General features: G+C 34.9%; 1 protein-coding gene across 1 annotated transcript in view; it reads left to right on the forward strand.

Moving 5' to 3' along the window:
* PCCA (propionyl-CoA carboxylase subunit alpha) overlaps positions 1-26,263 on the forward strand; it is a 515,891-nt gene that overhangs the window by 13,335 nt on the left and 476,293 nt on the right. The window contains exons 2-4 of the mRNA XM_036753355.1: positions 4,707-4,784; positions 8,352-8,399; positions 8,527-8,595. Of these exons, the coding sequence (XP_036609250.1) occupies positions 4,707-4,784; positions 8,352-8,399; positions 8,527-8,595 (195 nt within the window). The remainder of the gene's footprint in view (positions 1-4,706; positions 4,785-8,351; positions 8,400-8,526; positions 8,596-26,263) is intronic.

Here is a 26,263-nt window from a genome sequence, read left to right on the forward strand (position 1 = left end):
CTTCATTAGAGTCCCAATTGATCTTTGTAATTTTGTTATGTTTACTTTTGCTTTGTTGGTGGGTCATTGTTCTTTCCATCCATGTCTTTTGGAAACCAACTTCCTCATTCTTGAATTTTCTAAACTCACATAGTTTATTGGGAATAGTCTGTCTCCCATCTGTGGACCATCAATATACCTTATGCTGACTTCCCCCTAGTATGCAGTTCATTGCCTATTACAAAATAAGACAAATTTCTCCCTGCTCCCAAAGTGAAGCACATCACACTATTGGAATAAGAGAATCACAAATGGGGGTCAGGAACTGGGATTCCCCTTTGTAGAAAGTGTCATGAAGCAAGTGTCATGGTCATGGTCATTGTTATGCTCTGGGATTTCTTCAGCCTAATCTGATATGGGGTCAGTAGTTAGAATATTTTCATTCTTGGAGGAGAGGCCAGTGGACAATATAGTTCAGAGAGGCTCTAAAAAGGAGCTGGTGAATGTATAGTGATGACATCTGCCCTCTATATCATAAAACATTATGTCTCCTGCCTCATAATCCAAAAAGATCCCTACTTTGTAGAATTTTCCTCTTAAGGGAATTCTGGTCCTAGATGTGGTACAGATTATATACTTATTTTGTCTTAGACTCAAAAGCCAATATCCAGTTCAATGTGGCGAAACTTCTTTTTATAGCGGTCTTACGGAGACCAACATCCTGAGCAGAACTGTTTCCCAATGTTACCTCCCAATAATGTCTTCCAAACATGAGGTGCTAGAGTTGCTAGAACAGAACCACATAGATCAGGTCTTTCCACAGTACAATTCAACTTATCCTGTGTATCTCTTCCTCTCATTGTTTTAGTATCTGTGGATATGATGATTCCAGGATGGACAGTTTCAGGATCCAGACTGATTTCCTCATGGAATTTTGCCTTGATTATTTTTCTCTGATTCAGGCTCCTTCTCAAGTGAGGTTGGAGCAATTTGAAGGACTGTGCTACTATGGGCGGTCGTTGATTGGGCCAGAGATTCTTTACAACACAAATTTTCCAGCACTCAGGACATTTAAAACTGTTCCTTCAAGTTGAATGAATGTGCTGGAGGATACAGTCTTTGCAGAAGTTGTGATCCCATTCTATTAAAGTGGCACATGTGAAGGAATATAGGTGGACAGAGCATGTCACTTCTTCGGAAATACTTGAAGTAAGATATGAGGCCACGATTTTTTCTTATGCCTCTGATTTGGGTCTTTCCCTGTGTTTGGAGCTCCCCTAAGGCTCCAAGAAGACTACTTAGCATTTTAAGGAAATATTCCTGGGAGTTTTCATTTTGGGATCTCTTTCAAGAGGTAATGGATAGATTCTTTCTATTTCTATTTCACTCTGGTTCTAGGCTGTTGGGGCAGTTCTCCTTGATAATTTCTTGAAATGTGATATTTAGGCTCTTTTTTTGAACATGGCTTTCAGGTAGTCCAGCAATTCTTAAATTATTTCTCTTCAATCTGTTTTCCAGGTCAGTTGTTTTTCCAATGACATGGTTCACATTTTCTCGTAGTTTTTTCATTCTTTTGATTCAGTTTTATTGTTTCTTGGTGTCTCATGTTGTTATTAGCTTCCACTTGCCCAATTCTAATTTTTAAGGAATTATTTTCTTCAGTGAGCTTTTGTACCTCTTTGTCTGTTTGGCCAATTCTGCTTTTTACAGCTTTTATCTCTTCAGTGGATTTTTGTGTCTCTTACCATTTGGTCAATCTGTTTTTTAAGGTGTTTTTTTTTTCCCTTCAGTATTTTTTCTGTGTGCGTGCGTGCGTGCGTGTGTGTGTGTGTGTGTGTGTGTGTGTCTTTTACCAAGGTGTTGACTCTCTTTTCATGATTTTCTTTATCACTCTCATTTCTTTTCCTATTTTTTCCTTTATCTTCCTTATTTGATTTAAAAAACCCTTTTTTGAGCTCTTCTAGCAATTCTTGTTTGGCTTGTGTCCAGTTCACATTTTTCTTTGAGATATCTGTTTTGATTTGTATTCTTCTGAATTTGTATCTTGATGTTTCCTGCCTTATAGTACTATAGTCAGATTTTTTAGTTATTTACTCATTTTTCTAGCCTATTTCTTGACTTTTAACTTTATGTTAATGTTGGGCTCTCCTCCCAGGGTGGATGTGGCGCTGGCCCAAGCGTCAGGTTTTTTGTGTTGCTCTTTTTAGAGCTGGTTCTGGGGGCCTGTACATTTCCAGTTTTTCACATGTGTTATGATTTAAGAAGAGGTGTGGTCACTGCTCTCCTGGCCTGTGTCTTGTGTAAATGACCACAAGCCTTCTTTCCCACCCTGGATTTATGACCAGGATCTCTACTCCCTTGTGAGCAACCACAAGCCCTCTTTTTCATCCTATTACTCTGACCAGGGACTCTGCTCCTCTGCTCTGGGACTGTGACCCAGAACTGTGTATGGGCAATACACTGGGCCCTGTACCCAGTGCCATCAAATGGTCCCCTGAAATCTTCAGACCAGTTGTCTAACCCTGTGGATAGAGAGATTCCAAACCTGCTGCTGTTGCTGTAGTTGATTCTAAGGCTCAGGGCGGGCTTCCTGGAGGTATGGCCTGTGTTGCACTGTGCTCTAGGCTGTTATCTCCTAAGTTGTCTTGGACAGGAAAATTGTTTTACCCTGACCTTTTGTTGGTTTTGCCCTTACATATTTCCATTTGAAGTGTTATCTTAAGGTTGTTTGGAGGGGGATTTGGGAGAGTTCAGGTGAATTCCTACTTTTACTGTGCCCTCTTGGCTCCACTTGTAGTATTTTAATTTTTAGTTATAGATTAAGTAGTTTATAAAGTCAAAGAATTTTATGTATGGAACGGACCTTAGCATTCTGATCCTAGTTCAGCCTCTCTTGTTTTATAGAGGTAGAAATTGTTGTCCTGAAAGGTTAAGTTATGTTTCCAGTGTCATACAGTTAATTAGTAGAAAAACTGAGCTCAGAGTTAAACAGTGTCTTGATTCCCAGGTCAGTGCTGTTTATTGTACCAGGCATTGTGCTAAGCACTTTAAATTTAATTCTCACAATAACTCTGTGAAGTAGGTGCTGTTAACCCATTTTATAGTTGAGGAAACTAAAGCAGAAAGAAGTTAAGTGGTTATAGCAAGGCGCATTCAGAATACTGATCCTTCCCATCTCATGTAGAAATGTCTCAGATTTTTTTTGGGGGGGCAATATATTTAGCCCTATACCATTTCCTTCTATATTAAAAATGCAAATTACTCATTTGCATACAGTAAAATTAAAATAACATTGCTCTTCAGCAATAGAATGAGCAACACTTTAGTACTATAATTTCTTGGGCTGTCAGATGATTTGGCTGTTGTTATTATGTACTTTGTCACAAATGTGTAATAGTGTGTTTGACTACCTAAACTACAGAGTTAGATGTGTGGAAACTCAGTTCAATGGAGATTTTTTGCACTTTGGAGAAGTGGTTTTTGTTTTTTTAAAATTTAAGTCTTTATCAAATGCATTGCTGATCTCCATCCTGTTCTTTAGTGGCCCCTTTTAAAAAAAAATTCAGTTTATTTGTGATTTTTCTCCTTGTAATTTTGCAAATGAATTTTGCAAAAGTAATTGGAAGTCTTGATTTTAGTACTTAGGTTGGTGAGGATTGTCTACACTAGACCATTCTCGTACTTTCACTTTATTCATACAAATATTACATATTGTACCATTAGCCACTCTATATAACATGCCAAAGAATTAAATATAGGAAGATCCATGTCTTTAATATCAGCATCGTTTTATATTTCTTACAGTGTCAGGGAGCATGTTTGTTTCATTAATACATTTTGTTATCATCACATAAATTTCTGCTACAATGTAAATTTATTAGATTCCCCAGAACTTCTTGGTTTCTGTTTGTTACAAGAATTCATTTGTTTCTAATCTTTGAAAAGTTCCACTTTACTCATAGATGATTCATGTTTACATTTTTTTTGGTGATCCTCTTGGCTTCTCTTAGAAAAATGGGAACAGTGGCATGGTGATCGTACTTGCATTTAAAGAAAGAACAAAATAGCTTTGGTTTGTGGGATGTATTTATTAGAGGTGTAAAGAGAATTCTGATGAGACTTAAGGAGACTTTGAACAAGATAGCAATGGAAATGATGAGGAAGGAGATAGATCTGAGAGAAATGCAAAAGGCGTCCTGAAATAGCAGGATTTGTTGATTGTATATGTTGGATGAAGGAGAAGGAAAAGTCAAAAGATTAAAGTTATGAGCTTGAGTCACTGATTTCCATGTCCATTGGGGTTTTTATTTATGCTGCAGAGGTGGAATAAAAGTTAAATTCCATTACTTTGTCTTTGTTAAAATAAAAACCCTTGCAGTCAGGGTCTATTTGTAGTGTGTGTAGCGCTGTGTTCTCTGGTTTTGAAGACACCATTGCTTTGCAAGTTGGTGGGTGGCTGAACAGTGTGTTCTTCAAATCTCACTTATACATTTCATCTTAACAGATTGCTGATTTTTGTGTATATCCTTTCTTCATTTGTCTGCAGGAGCAGTTTATGTATTGTTATATGTTTCTTATAACGTACACAATGGGAACTCATATGTTAATTATAACATTTTGTAGTTGTAATAGTTTTGAGGGAGATTCTTTGAAAGATCAGTTTTATTTTTTAACTTACCCATTCAGGCATTTAACATTTTCTCATTTCCCTATTTTTCTATTTATAGCCTGTTTTACACCAATCAAGGCAGTCTTTGAGGGTTTCCCGTAGTCTGTCATCAGTAGGATATGATCCTAATGAAAAGGTAAGGAAAAATCTTTAAAATATATTATAATATTGACTTTTTATAGTTTTCTTTCTCTTTACTAGGCTGTATATTTTAATTGGAAAGTTTGTATGGTACTAGTAAAATAAGTTTAATCATTTGTTGCTGAATTTATTTTGCTAACTCTCTAATTTCATATTTACCATAATGACATTAATTTTGCATTTTCATCTTTATACTGATGGTGAAAAATATTTTGTGTATTTTGTATTTTTTCTTTTAAGTTTTTACATTTTAGACAATGACTTCATGCAATGATACTGTATTAGGTACCAGACAGAAAGGACAACACAGTTTAGTAGGAAAAATTATGTTGCTTTCAACACTAGACTATTTAGCAGACTTTATAGCATGGCATGGTATAGACTAAATAACCAAGCATGAAGTTATTTTAAAAATAGAATAAGAAATGCTATACCAGGAAAAATATAGTGTGAATATAGAGCCCTTTTGGTAGAACTGTGTTAGTATGAAGTACATTCTAATTATTCTAGAAATTACCTTGTATAAGTTTGTCAAATGGTTTCCTGAAATATTTGAATGTGCTTACTTGTGCATTTTTATTTTTTATTTAAAGATAATTTTTAAATTTTACATGACGCTGTATTGGTTGAGCCCTAGGTTCAAGTCCTTCTTCGGATATGTACCAACTTTGTGACCATGGGCAAGTCAGTTAACTAATTAGTGCCTCAGAGAGTGCTCCAAAACTCTTAAGTTATGATGGATTCTTCTTCTTTATAAGAAGAGGGAAGTTTTATACCTGGAGCCTGTATTCAAATTGCATGCTGCCTTGGGGAGGGGAGAGGGGAAGGAAGGGGAGAAAATTTAAAACTCAAAAGCTTATGGAAGTAAATGTTGTGAACTAAAAATAAATAAATAAAAATTTTAAGATATAGCCTCATTGAAATAAATTACATGTTTTATTAGAAACAACATAGAACAGCAATACAACTAATGTTTAAAATAATTTCTAAATTATCATAATATATCATAATGTTTTATGTCCCTCCCTCAAAGTACATCCATAGAAATTCTTTTGTATATTTTCTTTTCTTCATATCTTTGCAGTTAGCATATACTCCATTCTTCTGAATTATCTTTTTCACTTTGCATTATTTTCTAACAAAGCCTTTTGAAAAAAAATAACACTTCTAGTGCACATTCCACAATCCCAGGGTTGGAATTATTGGTCAAAGGATAGGATTATTTTTTGTAACACTATGTCTTTTCAGATTTCTTTCCAAAAAGCTTCTACAAATTTGTAATTCTACCAGTGTTGAATGAATGCACCTGTTCTTTATAGCCTAGTTGGAATTTAATTTCTTTAATTTTTATTATTTTTACCAGTTTGATGGTTGTGAGATAGTATGTCAAAGTTTTTTTTTAATTTCTTTTTTATTATGAACTTAACAAACATCAACAAATAACATTTCAATAAATCAGGACAGAAAAGTGGCTGCTAAATGGAATGCTGAGCTTTTGTTACATAGTTTGTTTTTAAAAAGTATATACCAAATTTTAACAGTGACAAAACTTCCTTCTGTGTTCTCTCCTGAACTTCTTTCACTTCTCTTCTGTATATATAATGTTTCATTCTCCTTACTACTTTTTTTTTTTTTTTTTTGCATTATGCTTTACTCAAGTCTCTCCACCACGGAAAGAAGTCCTTCCTAAGAAACCAATAATCAGCACATTAACCATGTCTGATAATGTATTTCATTGTGCATCATCTCTCTTTCAAAAGGCAGGAAGTAAACATCATCATAAATCAGTCTTCTACCTTACTGGTCACTTCATTCATTAGAAGGGTGAAGGCTTTGAGATTTTTTTTGTCTTTATATTATTGTGGTCTTCATGTAAATTTTTCTCCTGGTTCTGTTCACTTTTCTTTGTATTAGTTTGTACAAGTCTTATCAATTTCCTCTGAATGTATAATATTTTCTTACATTCATATACCACAGTTTGTTGAGTCATTGCCTAATTGAGAGGAACCCATTTTGTTTCTAGCTCTCAAAATTATTTTTTTGATTGCATAGTGAGGTTTTGATTAGTAGTGAGGTGTTGGAGGCCTGGCTCTCCCAGGCTTCTTTTTAGTTTAGGTTCAGTGTTGGGATGAAATGAGATACTAAGTCACTGACCATTTAACAAAGGAAGTTTACTTAGCCCTAATACAGCAAGACCATACAACAAGGATTCAGAGGCATTGAGTTTCTCACAATGTGGACCCCCCACACCGCCATGTGGAAATGTGTCTGTTCAGTCATCAGGGCATAGTGACTCTCATGGTCTCAGGCACCCACAAAGTGTGAGAGACCTAGACTGCATGTGGCTGGATCTTTTTATACCGCTGCCAGAAAGCTGCGGCAAGGAAGTTGTGTCAGGAGAATGCTGGTTCTATCCCATGAGATTAAACATTTCCAAGTATTGTTATTTAATTTTTATAAAGTTTTATTGATGCCTTTAGTTTTTGCCTCACATTTAATTTTGAATATATAACTGTCCTTTCCCCTATGTAGCCAGCTTTCCTTTTATTAAAGATTAAAAAACCTCCCCAAAACAAAACTGTACCACATTTCAGTAAAACCTGCTTTGGTGTATGCAACATTGCACAGAGTTCCCTGCCTCCGTATCAAAAATCTCATTTTTTAAATCATTGTCTCTTTCTCTCTCTCCATTTGTCTTTTGGAAACTGGTATTATCATTTCATTACTTACACATTGTGGCTTGTGACTCTTTAACAGTAACTTATGTGTTTTGCATATGAGATTATCTGTAGTATTTACAGTTCGTATTTTTCCTAATCTTATTTTAATTTTTAAATTACATTTATTGTCATACAATAAATTTTCAGTTTTTAAATTGTCAAACTCTTCTAACTTGTTCCCAGTGTTTTTCATTTGTAGAGTTAAAAAAATTGTATTACCTCGTTTTTTATTTGAAAACAGTCATTTGTGATTAATTTTAGTAATCAGTGTTTTCATATTATTTTGTCACTTTAATATTTGTTAGTGTAATAGGGATTAGGACTGGACCTGTGTGTTCATTGTATAGGTAACTCTTGGATGAGGAAACTCCCTTTCCTAATGCAGGTCGACAACTTTCTGCAACTTATCTTAGTTATCAATGACAGTTGAGAGATTAAGTGACTCAGAGTCACACAGCCAGTATGTCATAAAGACTGAGTTTGAATGTGGGTCTTTTGGCTTTCTGGTCAGCTTTCTATCCACTATGCTACTCTGCCTCTCAGTAATACAATAATTGCTTTGAAATGACATTTTTAAAAAATTTTATTTTTTTGTTTTTAGTTTACAACGCTAAGTTCCACAAGTTTTTAAGTTCCAGTTCCAAATTTTCTCCCCCACCCTCTCCTCCCCTCTTGCCCCCCAAGACGGTATGTAATCTGATATAGGTTATTAACCTTATGAAATGATATTTTTAATTGTATCTTACCAGATTGTGGATTTTTAGCTTGTATGTGGTTCTTATAAATGTATTTTAAAATTGTTCCATTTTGTAATATTTTGATTTTTCTTCTCCTATCTTTAGACTTTTGACAAACTTCTTATTGCTAATAGAGGAGAGATTGCTTGTAGGGTGAGTAGACTTTTAAGATTCTGTTATTTTCTTTCTCCCTAACAACTTAACTTCTCATGAATTTTACTATTCCTAATCTCTCTTTTGTGAAGATATTGATGTTAATAGTTACTGTGTTTTAAAATAGGTTATTAAAACCTGCAAGAAGATGGGTATCAAGACAGTTGCTATACATAGTGATGTTGATGCCAGTTCTGTGAGTATATTTTTACTTTCCTTAAAAAAGAACTTTTGAACTAAACAAAATAAAAGATATGGTTTTCTTTGATGGTACTTAATTGATGAAGCAGCTCCAGGCATGGAATCAGGAAGATCTGAGTTCAGGTTTGGCATCAGACTTATTAGCTGTGTGACCTCTGTCTCAGTTTGTTTATCTGTAAAATGGGGATAATAATAGCCCCTACCTTCCAGGGTGGTTTTGAGTGTCATATGAGATAGTAATTTTACAGTGCTTAACACAGTGTCTCCCATATAGTAAGTAATACATAAATATTAGTTGTTGCTGTTGTTATTTTTATTACTGTGCTATTGTTGGGGGCTTAGGAAAAGTAACAGAAGATTCCTTTCTTGGTGTTGGGGAGATGAATAGTCTTTGTCATTATTTTTTTTTCCTTTTTGGAACTTGTATAAATTCACTTTAATAGATAGGATGTTGAGGAAAGGCCATATGTTGGCTTTAGAAGACACTTAGCTATTTTAAAAAAAAATGTAAGAAGTCAGATTTGAGTTTGGATTTAGGCAAAGTTTATAAAACCTTTTACCTAAATATTATAAATATATATTATATATTAGCACTGTTTTACAGAATTGTGTGTAGGGTGGAATGCATGTAGCATTTTCTCATGGTATGACATTTTAGTGAGTTCTAATAGTAAGCAGGGAGAAACAACGTAAATTAAAAATAAATAGCCGGTGCAGCTAGGTGGTGCACTAGATAGCACTAGCCTGGGAGTTAGGAAGACCTGAGTTCAAATTTGACCTCAGGCACTTACTAGCTGTGTGACCCTGGGCAAGTCACTTTACCCTGACTGCCTCCCGGGATCCCCTCCACTCCCTCCCCCCCCCCCCAAAGAATAGTTTGTGTTATTCCTGGTGGAGGAAGTAGATCATTAGATAGCTTCCTGGCAAAGTTGCTTCCTGTTCTTCCTTTAGGTGCTACTCTCCCTTGCAAGGCCTTGTAGTGGTTTAGGGCATTTGCCCAAGGATGCTGGTACCTTAGAGTCTCTCCTTTTATAGGGAATCTTGTGTCCTGAGGTCTAAAGTCTCATCTTGTTTCCCATTTCCCTCTAAACTGAATTTGTCTTTTAAAATGTTGATTTTTAGGGCAGCTTTTGTTCTTTTTTTCTTAGGCACATTTTGTGGGTCTCACTCTGCATCCTAAAATATTAGTTTTGGCTTTGTTGTTTTATGGAAGTATATTCCCCAAATATAATCATATAGTTTTGCTCATGGGTTAAAATATTCAACTTCAATAAGTAATTTTTTCTAAATCTATTTTCCTTTTTGTTTAGTCATAGTCTTCTTTTACAGAAATGTTTTACATTGATTTAGACAAACATATCTGTCTTTTCCTTTAATAATTCTTTCTACTTGCCTCTACAGTGCAGTTTAAATGCTTTATTCTATTTTCTTCCATCTTTGCTGGAGTTCTTGTTTTAGTGTTTGGAGTCTGTCAAAGTATATATAATTTCAGATGAATACATTTATTAAATAGTTACATTACCCAGTTTTTATTTTCTTTAAGTTCATTAACACTAATCTTTCATATGTATTTGTTTGGCTATCTGGTATATCTATTTGTTTATTGCCCAGGACCAGATAATCTGAGAACTACTTTGTAACATTTTAAATTTGTGAATTCAAGACTCATTTCTAATAGGCTAACATACAGGATAATAGTAGAAGCTGCATAACCAGTGTTTGTCAAGAGCAAAACCTTGCCAATTCTGCTGCTGATAGTTTTCTGAGGAAGATGGAGGGATTGAAGCATTTGGGTCCAAAGGGCCACTGAAGTACACTTCTTACTGGTTCAAGGCTTGATCGTATGGTAGCAATTTGGCAGACTCTCCAAAACTCTATAAAAATCTCATTCACGACTAGATAATTATTAGTGTTTCATGCAAAAAAATTATTCATGCCATGAACCATATCTAACTTTTATATCCTATTCTTCCAGTATATGTAATTTCCTTACTTTCCCTTCCATTATTGAAATTGATAGTCACCTCTTCAACTGATTAAAAAAAGTAGCCTAATCAGAACTGCTTTCACTCTTTTGTCTTTCTTATACTTTCTGTGTGTTAGAATAAAAACAGGAGAGTAAGGGGAAAAGATAAGAATAGGGATAGGGTAAAAAGAGAGGCTGAGAATGACAATAGTGAATAAAGATAAGATAGAGGGAAATTTGCAAATAGTAATTATAACTTTGAATGTGAATGGGCCGAACTCATCCATAAAACAGAAATGGATAGCAGAAGGGATTAAAAATCAGAATCCAATAATATGTTCTTTACAAGAAACACATTGAAGAATGAGATAAACACAGAGTTAAAATGGAGGGTTGGAGTAGAATTTATTATGCGTCAGCTGATTCAAAAAAGGTGGGATTGGCAATTATCTCAGACAAAGTTATAGCTAATGTAGATTTAATTAAAAAGAGGCAAACAGTGTAACTACATTTTGAAAAAAGTTACCATAGACAAGGAAGCGATATCTGTACTGAACTAAATGTACCAAATACTATAGCATCTAAATTTTTAAAAGAAAAGTTAAATGAATTAGTTGGAGAGAGATAGTAGTACTATAATAGTAGGGGACTTTAATCTTCTCCACATAGAACTAGATAAATTTAACCAAAAATAAATAAGAAAGAAGTCAAGGAATTGAATTGAGTTGAATTTTAGATAAGCTAGTTGTGATTGATGTTTGGAGAGAATTGAATGGAGCCAGAAAGGAATATACCTTTTTATCAGTGATTCATTGGTACCTTTACCAAGATTGACCATATATTAGTACATAAAAATTTTACAGTTAAAAGCAGAAAAGCAGAACTATTAAAAATTTCCTTTTCAGATCAATATGCAATAAAAATTACATTTAATAAGGAACCATGGAAGCAGATTAAAAACTATGTAGAGATTAAACAACCTAATCTTAAAGAATGGGTGGGTTAAAGAATGAATTAGAGGAGTAATGTGTAGTTTTATTGAAGGGAAGGACAATAATGAGACAATATATCACAACCTATGGGATATAGCAAAAACAGTGATCAGAGGAAAATTTTTATCTCTGAATGCTTATGTCAATAAAATAGAGAAAGAGCAAGCTAATGAATTGAGTATGCAATTGAAAAAAACTAGAAAAAGGACAAACTAAAAATTCCCAATTAAACACTAAATTGGAAATACTAAATATTAAAGTTGAGATTAATAAAAATGAATGTAAAAAAACATTAAATTAATAAGTAAAACTAGGAGTTGTTTTTTTTTTAAAAACCAATAAAATAGATAAATCTTTGGTTAATTTGATTTAAAAAAAGACCACATTAGTAGTATTAAAAATGAAAAGGGTTAACAAAGATCAGAAAAAGCAATTATAAGGAGTTATTTTGACCAATTATATGCCAATAAATTTAACAATTTAAGTGAAATGGAAGAATATTTACAAAAACATAAATTGCATAGCTTATCAGAAGAAATAAAATATCTAAATAGACCTACATAGAAAAAAGAAATTGAACATGAGCTTCCTAAGAAAAGAACGTTTATTTGTTTATTCATTCATTCATTCATTTATTTATTTTGGCGGGGTAGAAGGATGAGCAATTGGGGTTAAGTGACTTGCCCAAGGTAGTAAATGTGTCAGGTGTCTGAGGTGGGATTTGAACTCAGGTCTTCCTGACTCTAGGGCCAGTGCTCTATTCAAATGTGCCACCTAGCTGCTCCAAGAAGCATTTAAATATCAACTGATTCCAATATTAAATTATTTGGAATAAAAGGCAAAGAAAGGATCCTACCAAACTCCTTTTATGTAACAAATATGATGATGATACCTATACCAGGAAGAGTAAAAATAGAGAAGGAAAATTATAGACCAGTTTTATTAAAGAATATGGATGCAGAAATCCCAAATAAAGGAGACTACAAGGAATAGTCTACAGGAGTCTACAGTCTACAGAAGACTACAACAATATATTACAAAGATAATACATTATATCCAAGTGAGATTTATACCAGGTATGCAGAGATGGTTTACCTTAAGGAAAAGTGGTAACATAATTGATTATATTAATAACAAAGGTAACAAAAAATAATATGATTATATCAATAGATACAGAAAAAGCTTTCGATAAAATACAATACTCCTATTGAAAAAAAACACTTAAAAACATAGGCATAAAAGGATTTTTCCTTAAAATGATATGAAGCATCTACTTAAAACTGTCAGCAAACATTTGCAATGGGGTTAAGCTAGAAGCTCTCCCAGTAAGATCAGGAGTCAAATAAGGATGCCCATTGTCACCAGTGTTATTCAGTATTGTATTGGAAATCTTAGCAATAGCATTAAGAGAAGAAAAAAGTAATAGAAGTAATCAAAATAGAGAATTAGGTAATAAAACAGTCTCTCTTTTTGTAGACGATAGGATGATATACTTGGAAAATCCCAAAGACTCAACTAAAAAATTAGTTGAAATATTTAGCCAAGTAGCAGGATATGAAATTAATCCATATATATATAAATCATCAAAATGTCTATATATCATTAATAAAACCCTGCAAGAAGAGGGGTTAAGAGATACACCATTTAAAATAACTGTAGACTTTATCAAATACCTGGGAGTATACCTGCCAAAACAAAATCAGGAACTGTATAAATAATAGTGTAAAAAACCTTATGCAAACAAACTCAGATTTAAGTAAGTGGATAAATATTAATTATTCATGGGTAGGCTGGGCCAATGTAATAAAAATTACAATTTTACCTAAAGTAATTTTATATTCAATGCTATCCCAGTTAAATTATCAAGAAATTATCTTACTGAATTAGAAAACATAATAGCAAAGTCATTTGGAAGAATAAAAAGTCAAGAATATCAAAAGAAATAATGAAAAAAAGTAAAAGAAGGTGGTTTAGCAATACTAGATCTTAAACTTTATTATAAGGCAATAATTATCAAAAGTGTCTGGTAGTGGCTAAGAAATAGAAAGGTTAATTAAGAAATACAACAAGGGGCAGCTAGCTGGTGCAGTGAATAGAGCACTGGCCCTGGAGTCAGGAGGACCTGAGTTCAAAAGTGACCTCAGACAGTAGACCCTTACTAGCTATGTGACCTTGGGCAAGTCACTTAACCCCAATTGCCTTGCCTTTCCGCTTCTACCCCCACCCCCCAAAAAAAGAAATAGAACATAATGAACATATAATTTACAGCCACAAATAAATATAGTTACCTTGTATTTGATAATGTAAAGACTTGAGATTTTGGGATAAGAATTCATTATTTCGTAAAAATTATTGGGAAAACTGGAAAGCAATATGGCAGAAATCGGACATAGAGCAATATCTTACACCATTTACCAAGATCAATTCAAAATGGATACAGAGATTTAGAGATATATAGAGAGATTTTACAAGAAAATTTGAAGAACATGGAACATATCACTTATCAGACTTATGGATAGGAGAACAGTTTATGAATAAACAAGAGATAGAAGAGTGAGGTGTAAAATGGATAATTTTGATTACAATAAATTAAAAAGTTTTTGAATAAATAAAATATGTAACCAAGATCAGAAGGTAAGCAGAAAATAGTGAAAAAATTTTATAGACAGGTGTTCAGATAAAAGTCTCTCTCTAAAATATTTAAAGAACTTTATCAAATCTCTAAGAAAAGACTCATTCTGGTGGAGCCAAGATGGTGGTGTGAAAGCAGGGCTTACTGGAGCTGTCTTACAAATTCTGTCAGATACCTCTAAAAAAGTGAATCTGAGCAGATTTGAGAGAGATAGAAGCCACTAGGAGACTGAGTATGGCAGATTTCCAATCCAGGAGAGTCTGCATGGTCGACAGGATGGATCTGTGGGCTGGGAGAGTGCAGGGCGCGCAGAACTGCACCCAACCACACCAGAATGGGAGTAGCAGTGGAACCCAGCCAGTGAACCGGGCTGGGAGGGTACTGGGTGTGTGGAATTAAACTGTACCTCAGCGGGAGCAGGAGCAGGCCCAGGGCTGAAGTGCTGGCTACGGTGGTGATCCCCAGGCCTCTCAGCCCAGGAGGGGAGACTGTTGGAGCTACATGAGACAGCAGTGCAGAACCTGTGGCCGCAGCACCAGCTACTTCTTAGACTTTCAGCCCACAGTCTAAAGGTTCGACACTTGCCTTCTTGAACTTCTGGGAGCTGTGATGACCAGGTAAAACAGCTCTCATCCCTCCCTTTCTCACCCAGAGAATACTGCCCTGGGAGAAACCCTGGAATGGAGGAGCCATATGTGGGGCTTCAGTAGCCTTTTAGCTTGGGAGACTGGGGAGACTGCCCGTCTTGTGGTGGTGGTGGAAGGAGACTAGTGCAGAAAGAGAAGTGTCCCAGCAGGCCCCACTTCAGCAGACCAGTGGGAGTTCTTGAGCCCCAGTGGGGTGGAGCTGGCAAGCGCCAACATCAGGACCTCAGACGTGCCTTCACACAGCCAGGGGAAGTGGCAGATACTAGTGCAGACAACTGCTGAGACCACCCATGCTGTAGCACAGCCCTGGGGGAAGAAGAAACTTCCAGCAACCAGACCACCCCTCCCCCATACCAGGAGCTTCAGTGTAACCCAGGGAACTCAGAAAGACATTCACCTGGTCTCAACCTTCACACACCAGCCAGGTCCCCCTCAGCATCAGGTGAGCAGCTGAATTTTATAGCCTCTAGCTGACAAAGCCAGAGGCCACAGCACACAAAGCAGGCCCCTAGTTCCCAGCACAAGAGGCATGGGACAGAGCCCCCTGGACCCAAGAAGCAGAGATCTACTTTAAAAGCCAGGAAAAAGACAACCACCATGAAGAAGCAATCCAGAAAACCAAGAAGTGTTGATTGTTTTTATGGAGACAAGGAAGATCGAAATACCAATTCAGAAGAGGACAGCATTGACACTATACCCATTTCTGAAACATCAAAAGGGAATGTGAACTAATCTCAAGCCCAAAAAGCATCCCTGGAAGAGCTCAAGGAGAATTTTAAAAACCAAATTAGAGAGGTAAAAGAGAAAAATGGAAAAAAAAAACTCACTGATAAGAACAAGTTTTTAGAAAGTAAAATTGGCAAAATGGTTAAGGAGGTTCAGAATCTAATTGGAGAAAATAATTCCTTAAAAATTAAAATTAACCAAATGGAAAAGGAGGTACAGAAGCTATATGAAGAAAACAATTCATTAAAAATTAGAATTGGGCAAGTAGAAGCTATCTATGAGGCATCACGAATCAGTCAAAAAAATCTGAAGAATGAAAAAATAGAAGAAAACGTGAAATATCTGATTGGAAAAACAACTGACCTGGAAAATAGATCCAGGAGAGATAATCTAAGAATTATTGGTCTACCGGAAGGCCATGATGAAAAAAAGAGCCTGGGCAGTATCTTCCAAGAAATCATCAAGGATAACTGCCCTGAGGTCCTAGAACCAGAGGGTAAAATAGTCATCGAAAGAATCCACTGATCACCCCCTGAAAGAGATCCCAAACTGAAAACTCCAAGAAATGTTGTAGCCAAACTCCAGAATTAGCAGGTCAAGGAGAGAAGGTACTGCAAGCAGCCAGAAAGAAACAATTTAAGTATCGTGGAACTACAGTCAGGATCACGCAGGATCTTGCAGCTTCTACATTAAAAGACAGGAAGAATTGGAATATGATATTCTGAAAGGCAAAGGAGCTTGGACTACAACCAAGCAAAATTGAGCATAATTTCTCAAGCAAGGAGATGGACATTCAATGAAAGAAGGGAATTCCAGACCTTCCTGATGAAAAGGGCTTCAAATACAAAAGTCAAGAGAGACATAAAAAGGTAAACGGGGGGGGGGGGGGGGAAGAAACTTGTTATTCAATAAGAGCAAATTGTCTATATCCTTATGGGATTATTTTGTTTTACGTATATTATATATATGTCAATCTTGAGAATGGTACAGGTATTATGACAATCAAAAGGGATATACATAGACTGAGGGTGTTAGTATAAAGTGACTGATGTGATAATAAAAAACATAATTAAAGGGTGCAAAGGGATTGTTCTGGGAGAAGAGGTAAGGAGGAGGTAGAAAAGGGTAAATGACATCACATGAAGAGGCGCCAAAACGTTGTAGTAGAGGGAAAGAAGGGAGGGAGAAGAGCAGTGTTTGAGCTTTACTCTCATTGGATTTGGTTCAAGGAGGGAATAACATAATCTGATAAGTATAGAAATTAAACTTGTCCTACAGGCAGTAGGAGGAGAAAGGGGAAAGAAAAGGGGGAGGTGGCTAGAAGGGAGGGAAAAAGTAGCAAGGGGAAAAGGGTAAGATAAGGGAGGGGAGTCAATAGGGAGGGAAAATTGAGGAAGGCAGTGGTCAGAAGCACCACTTTTCGGGGCAGCTAGGTGGCGCAATGAGTAGAGCACTGGCCCTGGAGGCAGGAGGACCTGAGTTCAAATTTGGCCTCAGACACTTGACATACTTACTAGCTGTGTGACCTTAGGCAAGTCACTTAACCCCAAAAGCCCTGCCTTCCCCCCTCCAAAAATTAAAAAAAAAATTTAAAAAAAGCACCATTTTTCACTCTTGAGTAGAAAGAAGGGAGAAATAAAAGTATAAATGGGGGGGCAAGACACAGATAGTAATCATAACTGTGAATGTGAGTGGTATGAACTCTCCCATAAAACAGAGGCGGATAGCAGAATGGATTAACAACCATAATACTGCAATATGTTGTTTACAAGAAACACATTTGAAATGGAGATTCACACAGGTTAAAGGTAAAAGGCTGGATTAGAATGTATTATTTCAATGCCTATTTTATTCTCTGATCCTAGGATATTAAGGCAGCTTTCATTGATAATTAATTGAAAGATGATGTCTAGGCTATGTTTTTGCTTGCGGCTTCCAAGTAGTCCAATAATTCTTGAATTATCTCTCTTGCATTTATTTTCCAGGTCAGTTGTTTTTTCAATGAGACATTTTTTAAATTTTTAAAATTCTTTTGAGTTTGTTTTGCTGTTTCTTGATGTATCATAAAGTCATTAGCTTCCACTTGCCCATTTCTCATTTTTAAGGAATTATTTTCTTCAGTGAATTTTTGTACGTCCTTTTCCATTTATCCAGTTCAGCTTTTTATGGACTTCTTCTCTTCACTGAATTTTTGTATATCTGTTTCCATTTGGCCAGTCCTGATTTTCAAGGCATTCTTCTCTTCATTGGATTTTTGTGTCTCTTTTGCCATTTGCTCTATCTGTTTTTTAAGGTGTCTTTTTTTCATTTTTTTTTTGCCTCCTTTGCCAAGCTATTGATTCTTTTTCATGATTTTCTTACATCACTCTCATTTCTCTTCCCAGCTTTTCTTCTACCTCTTTTACTTGATTTTTAAAATCATTTTTGAGTTTTTCCATGGCCTGAGATCAATTCATATTTTTCTTTGAGGCTTCACATGTAGGCATTTTGACATTGTAATCCTTCTGAGTTTGTATTTTGATCTTCCCTGTTACCATAGAAGCTTTGTGGGGTTAGGGTATTTTTTTTTTGTGCTCATTTTCCAGTCTATTTTGTTACTTTTAAGTTGACTCAGCTCCTATGGTACAGGTACACTTTCCCAAGTTTCTTGTGCAGGAGGCCAAGGGGCTAGCCATTGACCTGTGAGGTTTCTGGGGCTGGCACTGATTTTGCTGGGGTTGTTTTGCCTAGTCTAGGTGGCTGTGTTGGGGCCTCCAGGCCTGACCACTAGCCTGCTGTGTAGGGGCTGGAGGTCTTATAGCTGGCCTGCTGTGCCATTCACTTGTTGAGTGGGGTCTGCGGGACCTCGGTTGCTGATCTGTGTGAGGGCTAGGGGCTTCCCATTGGCTGGCTCAGGCACTGCCTGCACTGAGCTGTGCTCCCCTTTTACCCAAGTGAGACAGTCCTTTCTTTCAGTTCTTCTAAGTTATTTTGGTCTGGAAAATTGCTTTACCCTATCCTTTTGTAGGTTCGGTCACTCCAGATTTCATTTTGAGCCATTATTTTGAGGAAAATTGGGGAGATTTCAGGCAACTTTTCTGCCTTTTCTGCACCATCTTGGCTCTGCCTCGAAATGATTTTTAAAAGAGGACCAGCCATTCACTTTTTTTTGTTGATAAAATGCTGCACTTAACATCTCTCATATTCTGTAGAATTGTTTTTGCTGTCATAGAACTTCAGGATTTTTTCCATCTCTGTGATGTTAAAGATGAGGAAATGGCCGAGGCTACATAGCTCTCTCTTCATGGAAGAGACAGATATAGGACCACTATCACTTAACATCTAGTCTAGGACTGTTTCTATCATGCTACCTTATGATCTTACAAGAAGACATGTTTTTTAGGTTATGTTTATAAAGAGAATAACGTCTATAGAATATAAATAATAGTGTTGGTGGGTCATTTTTTGGGGTACAACATTTCACGACTGAAAAACAACTGAACAATAACAAAATAGTAACTAAAAATATTGGGTATCTAGGTGGCACAGTATAGAGTGATAGGCCAGGAGTCTGAAAGACTTATCTTTCTGAATTGAAATCTGGCCTCACAGGTTTCATAGCTGTGTGATCTTGTGCAAGTCACTTAACCCTGTTTGCCTCAGTATCTGCATCTCAAAAATGAGCTGGAGAAGGAAATGGCAAACCATTCCAGTATCTTTGCCAAGAAAACCCCAAATGGGGTGATGAAGAGTTGGACACAACTGAAACAACTCAACAAAATTTCTTAGTTAAAAACTCTTTGCATTTTTTTTTTTAGCTCATGAGCAACAGTCGCAATATTTTGAAAACCCCAGATGATTAATGATCCTCAATACTAGGAAGCAGAATAACCATAAGGTTTAGTTAGGTATGCTATGTAGAAATTAACAACTACAATTAAATTTTAAATCAAGTTGTTTGTAATCTTTATTCCAGCTGCTTTGAGTTTCTCTTCAGTTACTTGAAACAAACTCATTAATGTGCCTTCCATTGTGAACAATCTATTTGGAAATCTGAGAAACCATTGGAAAGATTATGACTTAAGTAGAAGTATGCCTAATATTTGTAATAATATATCTTATTAATTAGTTTCTACGTAAGGCTTTAGGACATAGAAACCAGAAAATTTTAGAACTGTGAGGAACCTTGGTGATGTACACATTAAATGTCTTGCCCACAGCCATATGGCATAGTTAAATTAGAACCAAGGTCAAATGACTACTAGGTTAGTGTGCTTCCTGTGATACCACAATTAACTTGATTCTGGAGAAAGTTTAGTTAGATACTGGTCTTCTTGTGATTTGTACCATCTGTTTGGAACTCATATTGAGGTAATTTATGCTTACTTTAATTTTTAGTCTGTCACATTTTGCAATAAGTGTTTAAGTACAGGCTTACCCTAGTTACTAGTATAGTTACCTGTTTATTGAATGTTATTCACTGGGTACATGGCAACATGCTAGTAAAAGATTAAGCTCTTTTATGAACGTTTAAAACATACAGTGCCTTGTGCAATAAGAAGATGCGTTTATTGAATGAATGACTTTTCCTTAGTTTGCGTGCCCCTGTTCACTCCTGTTCTATGGTATATTTGTGACTACCTGGTAATGATTGGGTCAGTACAGTTTGCTAATATAAAGTGCTGTATTAGACTTGTGTCCGCTGTTCTTTGTTAACACTTTACTTTCTTTAAGCTGAAACAATGAATTGTCATTTTTGAAACGGATAGTGTGAGCCTGAGCACAACCGTAATTGACACTGTGTCTTTTGATCCTTGTGCTTATTATTTTAAACACCTTTATCATATTTTAGGAGCTGTCTATTTAGGAATAAGGACTGTTTATACAGGGTAACAGATTAACTGTTAGAAATGTACAGGCACAATCTAATAATTATTATTCGATTGCCATTAATCTAATAATAATGATCACTAGCTTTTATTTACTATCTGCTGTGTGCCAGCTGCTTTCCAAATATTATCTTATTTCATTTTCACAACAACCCTGGGAAGTAGATGCTATTATTATTCCCATTTTGCAGTTGAGGAAATCATGGCAGACACAAGGTAAGTGGCTTGCCCAGGGTTCCACAGTTAATAAATATCAGAGGCAGAATTTGAACTCAGACTCCAGGCCCGGGGCCCCATCCACTATCTCTAAACTTTCACATTAAAAGTGCTGAATAAATATTAGAATTAATTGAATAAATGGATGCATATATGGAAGATACATCCCTGGAGACTATAGCTTAGAACAGATAGTTGTAAGACAGAATTATGACTGCAAAGGTTGTTGTTTTGGCAGAGGGTGGATGGTATTGAAGAAATCAAACCATGAAAAGTGGGGACTGTGGTTAGTTTTCTTTTTCTTTGGAAAAGCATTTCAAGAGTGAACCATCTCCCTCTCATTTCTACTTGCAATCCTGCTTATAATACAATCTTTTTTCTCCATTTCTTAGCTGGGAGCAGATCACATAGGGTAATTTCCCTACCCGTATGAGACCTTCATCTGAGAATCTGGCTATAAAACTTCTTTCCCCAATTTTCGTTTTCCTTCTAATTTTTGCTACATTTGTTTTATTTGTAGAAAACCTTTTTAATTTGATGTAATCAAGATTATCCATTTTACATCTCACAGTGCTCTTTATCGCTTGTTTATTCATAAATTGTTCTCTTATCCATGAGTCTAACAAGTAATATGTTCCATGTTCGTCTAATTTTCTTATGATATCTCCCTTTATGTCTAGGTCACATATCCATTTTTTTTTGGTTTTTTTTTTTTGGCAGGGCAATTGGGATTAAGTGACTTGCCCAAGGTCACACAGCTAGTGCATGTGTCAAGTGTCTGAGGCTCATGTATCCATTTTGATTTTATCTTGGTAAATGCTGTAAGATACTGGTCTATGTCCAATTTCTGCCAGCCTTCTTTCCAGCTTTCCCAGTACTTTTTACCAACTAATGAATTCTTATCCCAAAAGCTTAAATCTTTACATTTATCAAACACAAAGTAATTATAATCATTTACTGCTGCGTACTGCTCTGTTCCATTGATCTACTTTTCTTTTTCTTAGTCAGGACCAGATAGTTTTGATAATGACTGCCTTATAGTATAGTTTAAGATTTGGTACTGCTAAACTTCCTTCCTTTACTCTTTTCTCCCCATTAATTTCTTTTAAATTCATAACCTTTTGTTCTTCCAAATGAATTTTTAAATTATTTTTTCTAGCTCAGTGAAATAATTTTTTTGGTAATTTAATTGGGATAGCATTGAATAGATTATTTTAGGTAAAATTGTCATTGTATTGGCTCTGCTTATCTATGAAAAATTAATATTTCTCCAATTATTTAAATCTGACTTTATTTGTATAAAGTATTTTATAATTATGTTTATGTAGTTCTTGGGTTTGTTTTGGTTAGGTGTACTCCCAGGTATTTTATACAGTCTACAGTTATTTTAAATGGGGTATCTCTTACTATTTCTTTTTTGTAGGGTTTTATAGGTGATATGTAGAAATGTTGATGATTTATATGGGTTTATTTTCTCTCCTGCTGCTTTGCTAAAATTATTAATTGTTCTTGCTAAATTTTAGTTGAATCTTTAGGATTTTCCAAGTGTATCATCCTATCGTCTGCAAAAAAAGGTAGTTTTATTATTTAATTTCCTGTTTTGATTACTTCTATTTTTTTCTCCTCTCAATGCTATTGCTAGGATTTCTAGTGCAATATCGAATAATATTGGTGACAGTGGGCATCCTTGTTTGACTCCTGATCTTATTGGGAAGGCTTCTAGCTCATCCTCATTACAAATAATGATTGCTGATGGTTTTTGGTAGATAGATGCTTCTTATCATTTTAAGGAAAAATCCCTTTATACCCATGCTTTCAAGTGTTATTGTTTGTTTTTGCAGGGGGGAAGGCAGGGCAATTGCGGTTAAGTGACTTGCCCAATGTCACACAGCTAGTGTGTCAAGTGTCTGAGGCCGGATTTGAACTCAGGTCTTCCTGACTCCAGGGCAGTGCTCTACTCACTGCGCCACCTAGCTGCCCCTTCAAGTGTTTTTAATAGGAATGAGTGTTGTATTTTATCAAAAGCTTTTTCCACATCTGTTGATATAATCATATTATTTTTGTTACCTTTGTTAGTAATATAATCACTTATGTTAATGCTTTTCTTTAAGGTAAATCATCTCTGCATGCCTTGTATAAATCCCACTTTATCACAATGTATTATCTTTGTAATATATTGTAGTCTTGTGGCTAGTATTTTATTTAGGATTTTTGCATCCATCTTCATTAATGAATGTAATTTTCTTTCTCAGTTTTTGCCCTTCCTGCTTTAGATATCAGTACCGTATTTATTTCTTTGCCTATTATTCCAAAAATTTTATGTAATGTTGGAATTAGTTGATCTTTAGATGTTTGGTAGAATTTACTTATAAATCCATCTATTTCCGATGCTTTTTTTCTTAGAAAGCTTATTTATGGCCTGTTCGGTTTCTTTTTTCCAAATAGGTTTGTTTGGATATTCTAGTTCCTCTTCTGTTAATCTAGGCAGTTTATATTTTTGTAAATATTCTTCTATTTCACTTAAATTGTTAAATTTATTGGCATATAATTGGGTAAGATATTCCTTGTAATTCCTTTTATTTCTTTTTCATTAGTCACATATTTACTTTTTTCATTTTTAGTACTAGTGGTTTGGTTTTCTTCTCTCTTTTTAAAAATTATATTAACCAATGGTTTTTCTATTTTATTGGTTTTTTTCATAAAACCAACTCCTAGTTTTATTTATTAATTCAATGGTTTTTCTTATGCTCAGTTTCATTTATTTATTTTACCTATTTATTTATTTACTTAACATATTTAGTTTTCAGCATTGATTTTCACAAGAGTTTGAATTACAAATTTTCTCCCCATTTCTACCCTCCACCCCACTCCAAGATGGCGTATATTCTGGTTCCCCTGTTCCCCAGTCATGCTCAGTTTTATTAATCTCACCTTTAATTTTTGAGATTTCCTATTTGGTATTTAGTTGGAGATTTTAAATTTGTCCTTTTTCTAGTTTTTTTAATTGCATACCAAATTTATTTGTCTGCTCTTTATTTTATTAAACATTTAGAGATAAAAATTTTCCTCCTGTTACTGCTTTTGATGCATTCTGTAGGTTTTGTTGTGTTGTCTCATTATTGTCATTCTCTTAATGAAATTATTGTTTCTGTGATTTGTTCTTTAACCCACTCATTCTTTAAAATTCGTTGTTTAGTCTCCAATTAGTTTTTAATCTGTTTCCATGGTCCCTTATTAAATACAATTTTTACTGCATTGTGATCAGTAAAGGATGCATTTAATATTTCTTCTTTTCTTAATTTAACTATAAAGTTTTTGTGCCCTAAGAGATGGTCAGTGTTTATGAAGGTATAATATACCGCTGAGAAAAAGGTATATTCTTTTCTATTTCCATTTAATTCTAAGATTCTGTTCACCTCCATAACTTATTTCTTATTTACTTTTTGGTCAGATTTATCTAATTCTGAGAGATGGAGGCTAAAGTCCCCCATTATTATAGCACTACTACCTACTTCCACCTATATTCATTTAACTTATCCTTTAAAAATTTAGCATTTGGTGCATACCAGTTTAGTTGATCTTGCTTCATTTTCTATGGTACCTTTTATCATAATGTAGTTTTGCTGTTTAGCTCTTTCAGTTAAATATGTTTTAGCTTTAACTTTGTTTAGGAAATAGAAAATGTAAACAACATAGTCTTAGAGAATCTGAGAGCCAAAAATGAACTCTTGGAGCAGATGGATGTGTAAGCTCAATATCATTATTTAAAGAACAAATAGTCCTGATGCTGTATAAGCTGTTCTCAAAAATAGGCTCTTTAGCAACAGAGACAACACAGTTTTATCCATTGATGCAGAAAGACCTTTTGACAAAATACTGCATTCATTTGAAAGAGCTTAGTTGGTTAAATGAAAAAAACAGTGGCTCTGGAGTAAGAGAATCTGAGTTCAGATCATGATTCTGATGCTTATTTCCTGTGTGATTTTTAGGTAAGCCATAACTTACTTGGGCCTCAATTTCCACCTTTATAAAATGAAGTGGATGGATTAGATGGTTTCTGTGACCTTTCTACATCAGTCTCTATGATCTTATATTAAAAAAGTCCCAAAGAATAGGGATAAAAAGATCTTTCCTTAATATGATAAACAGCATTGTAATGGAGACCCACTAAAAAGTCTTTGTATTAAGATTCGGGTGAAGCAAAGATGTCCCTGTCTCTTGTGACTACTGTTATTAGATTGATTGGGTATGATAGTAAGACAGCTAGAATTATTCACCAGAGTAACCACAGGCAAAGGAGGAGGAGAAGGAATTATCTTCTTTACAGGTGCTTTATGATTTCCTTATAGAATCCCTGAAATATAAAAAAATTATTGAAATATATAATAAATTCAGGAAAACTTTATTAAAGATTTTTAAAAAAATTTTTTTGATATGTTACAAATTCTAAAAAATAAATTACTAAAATGCATAAAATATCTAGGAATTAATTTAAGAAGATATACATATTCAGGACTTATATGAGCACAACTATAAAGTACCCTTTATAGAAATAAAGGAAAACTTTGAAGACATTAAAAGCTTTGGGTTAAGTCATGCAAATATAAAAATGATGTCTAAATTCATTTACCGGTTTAGTCCACCATCAATCATACCATCAAAGAATTATTTTATAGAACTTGGTAAAATTCATTTGCAGGAACAAAAGTTAAAGAATCTTAAGGTAAATGGTGAAAATAAAGTAGAAGCAGGTGTTCTAGGATTACTAGATTTCAAACTGTACTATAGAATAGTAGTTAGGATTAACTGATACTGCTTAAAAAGTAGAAAAGTTTATCTGTGTAACAGAATAGATAAGCAAGACATAACAGTTGAATACAATAGTTTCATATTCAGTAAAACCAAACACATGTTGGGATAAGGATGCCCTGTCCTACAAGAATTCCTGGGAAGTTGAGAAAACTGTTCTGGCAGAAGGGGGTAGGGAGCAAAGAGAAGAATAAGGGTAAGAGGATAGGGTTCCCTGGAAATAAACAATTAAATATCACAAATATAAATGTGAATGAGATCTCACCCATAAAATAGAAAGCAAGTAGAAGAATGGATTAGAAATCAAAAGAAGGGACTAGAAGAAAATCTCTTATGTTTTCAGGCAAACTCAGAAAAGCAACGGCAGCTTTCATGATCTCAGACAAGGGAACAGTAAAAGTGGACTTAATTATAAGAGATTAAAAGGGAAACTACATTATGCTAAAAGATGCCACAGACAGTATATTAGTTTCAATAATTAATATATATGCAGATTAGATTAGTATCTAAATACTTAAAGGAAAAGTTAATTGATTTTCAGTGAAAAATAAAAAGTAAAAGTCTAACAGTTGAGGCCATCAATCTGCCCTTTTTGTACCTTGAAAAATTTAACAAAAATATTAATAAGAAAATTTAAGGCTATGAATAGGCTTTTAGAACAGATAGATGGCTGCAAAAATTGACTAGGAATAGAAAAGAGGACATATAATTCTTAGCTATGGATGGCACTTTTACATGACTTGAGAAAGCTTGCAAAAATTGTTATTTACACCATTGGCGCTAATAGGAACATTGGGGAGATTATTG

The sequence above is a fragment of the Trichosurus vulpecula genome, chromosome 4 (genome assembly GCF_011100635.1).
Source record: "Trichosurus vulpecula isolate mTriVul1 chromosome 4, mTriVul1.pri, whole genome shotgun sequence".
NCBI classification, from domain to species: domain Eukaryota; kingdom Metazoa; phylum Chordata; class Mammalia; order Diprotodontia; family Phalangeridae; genus Trichosurus; species Trichosurus vulpecula.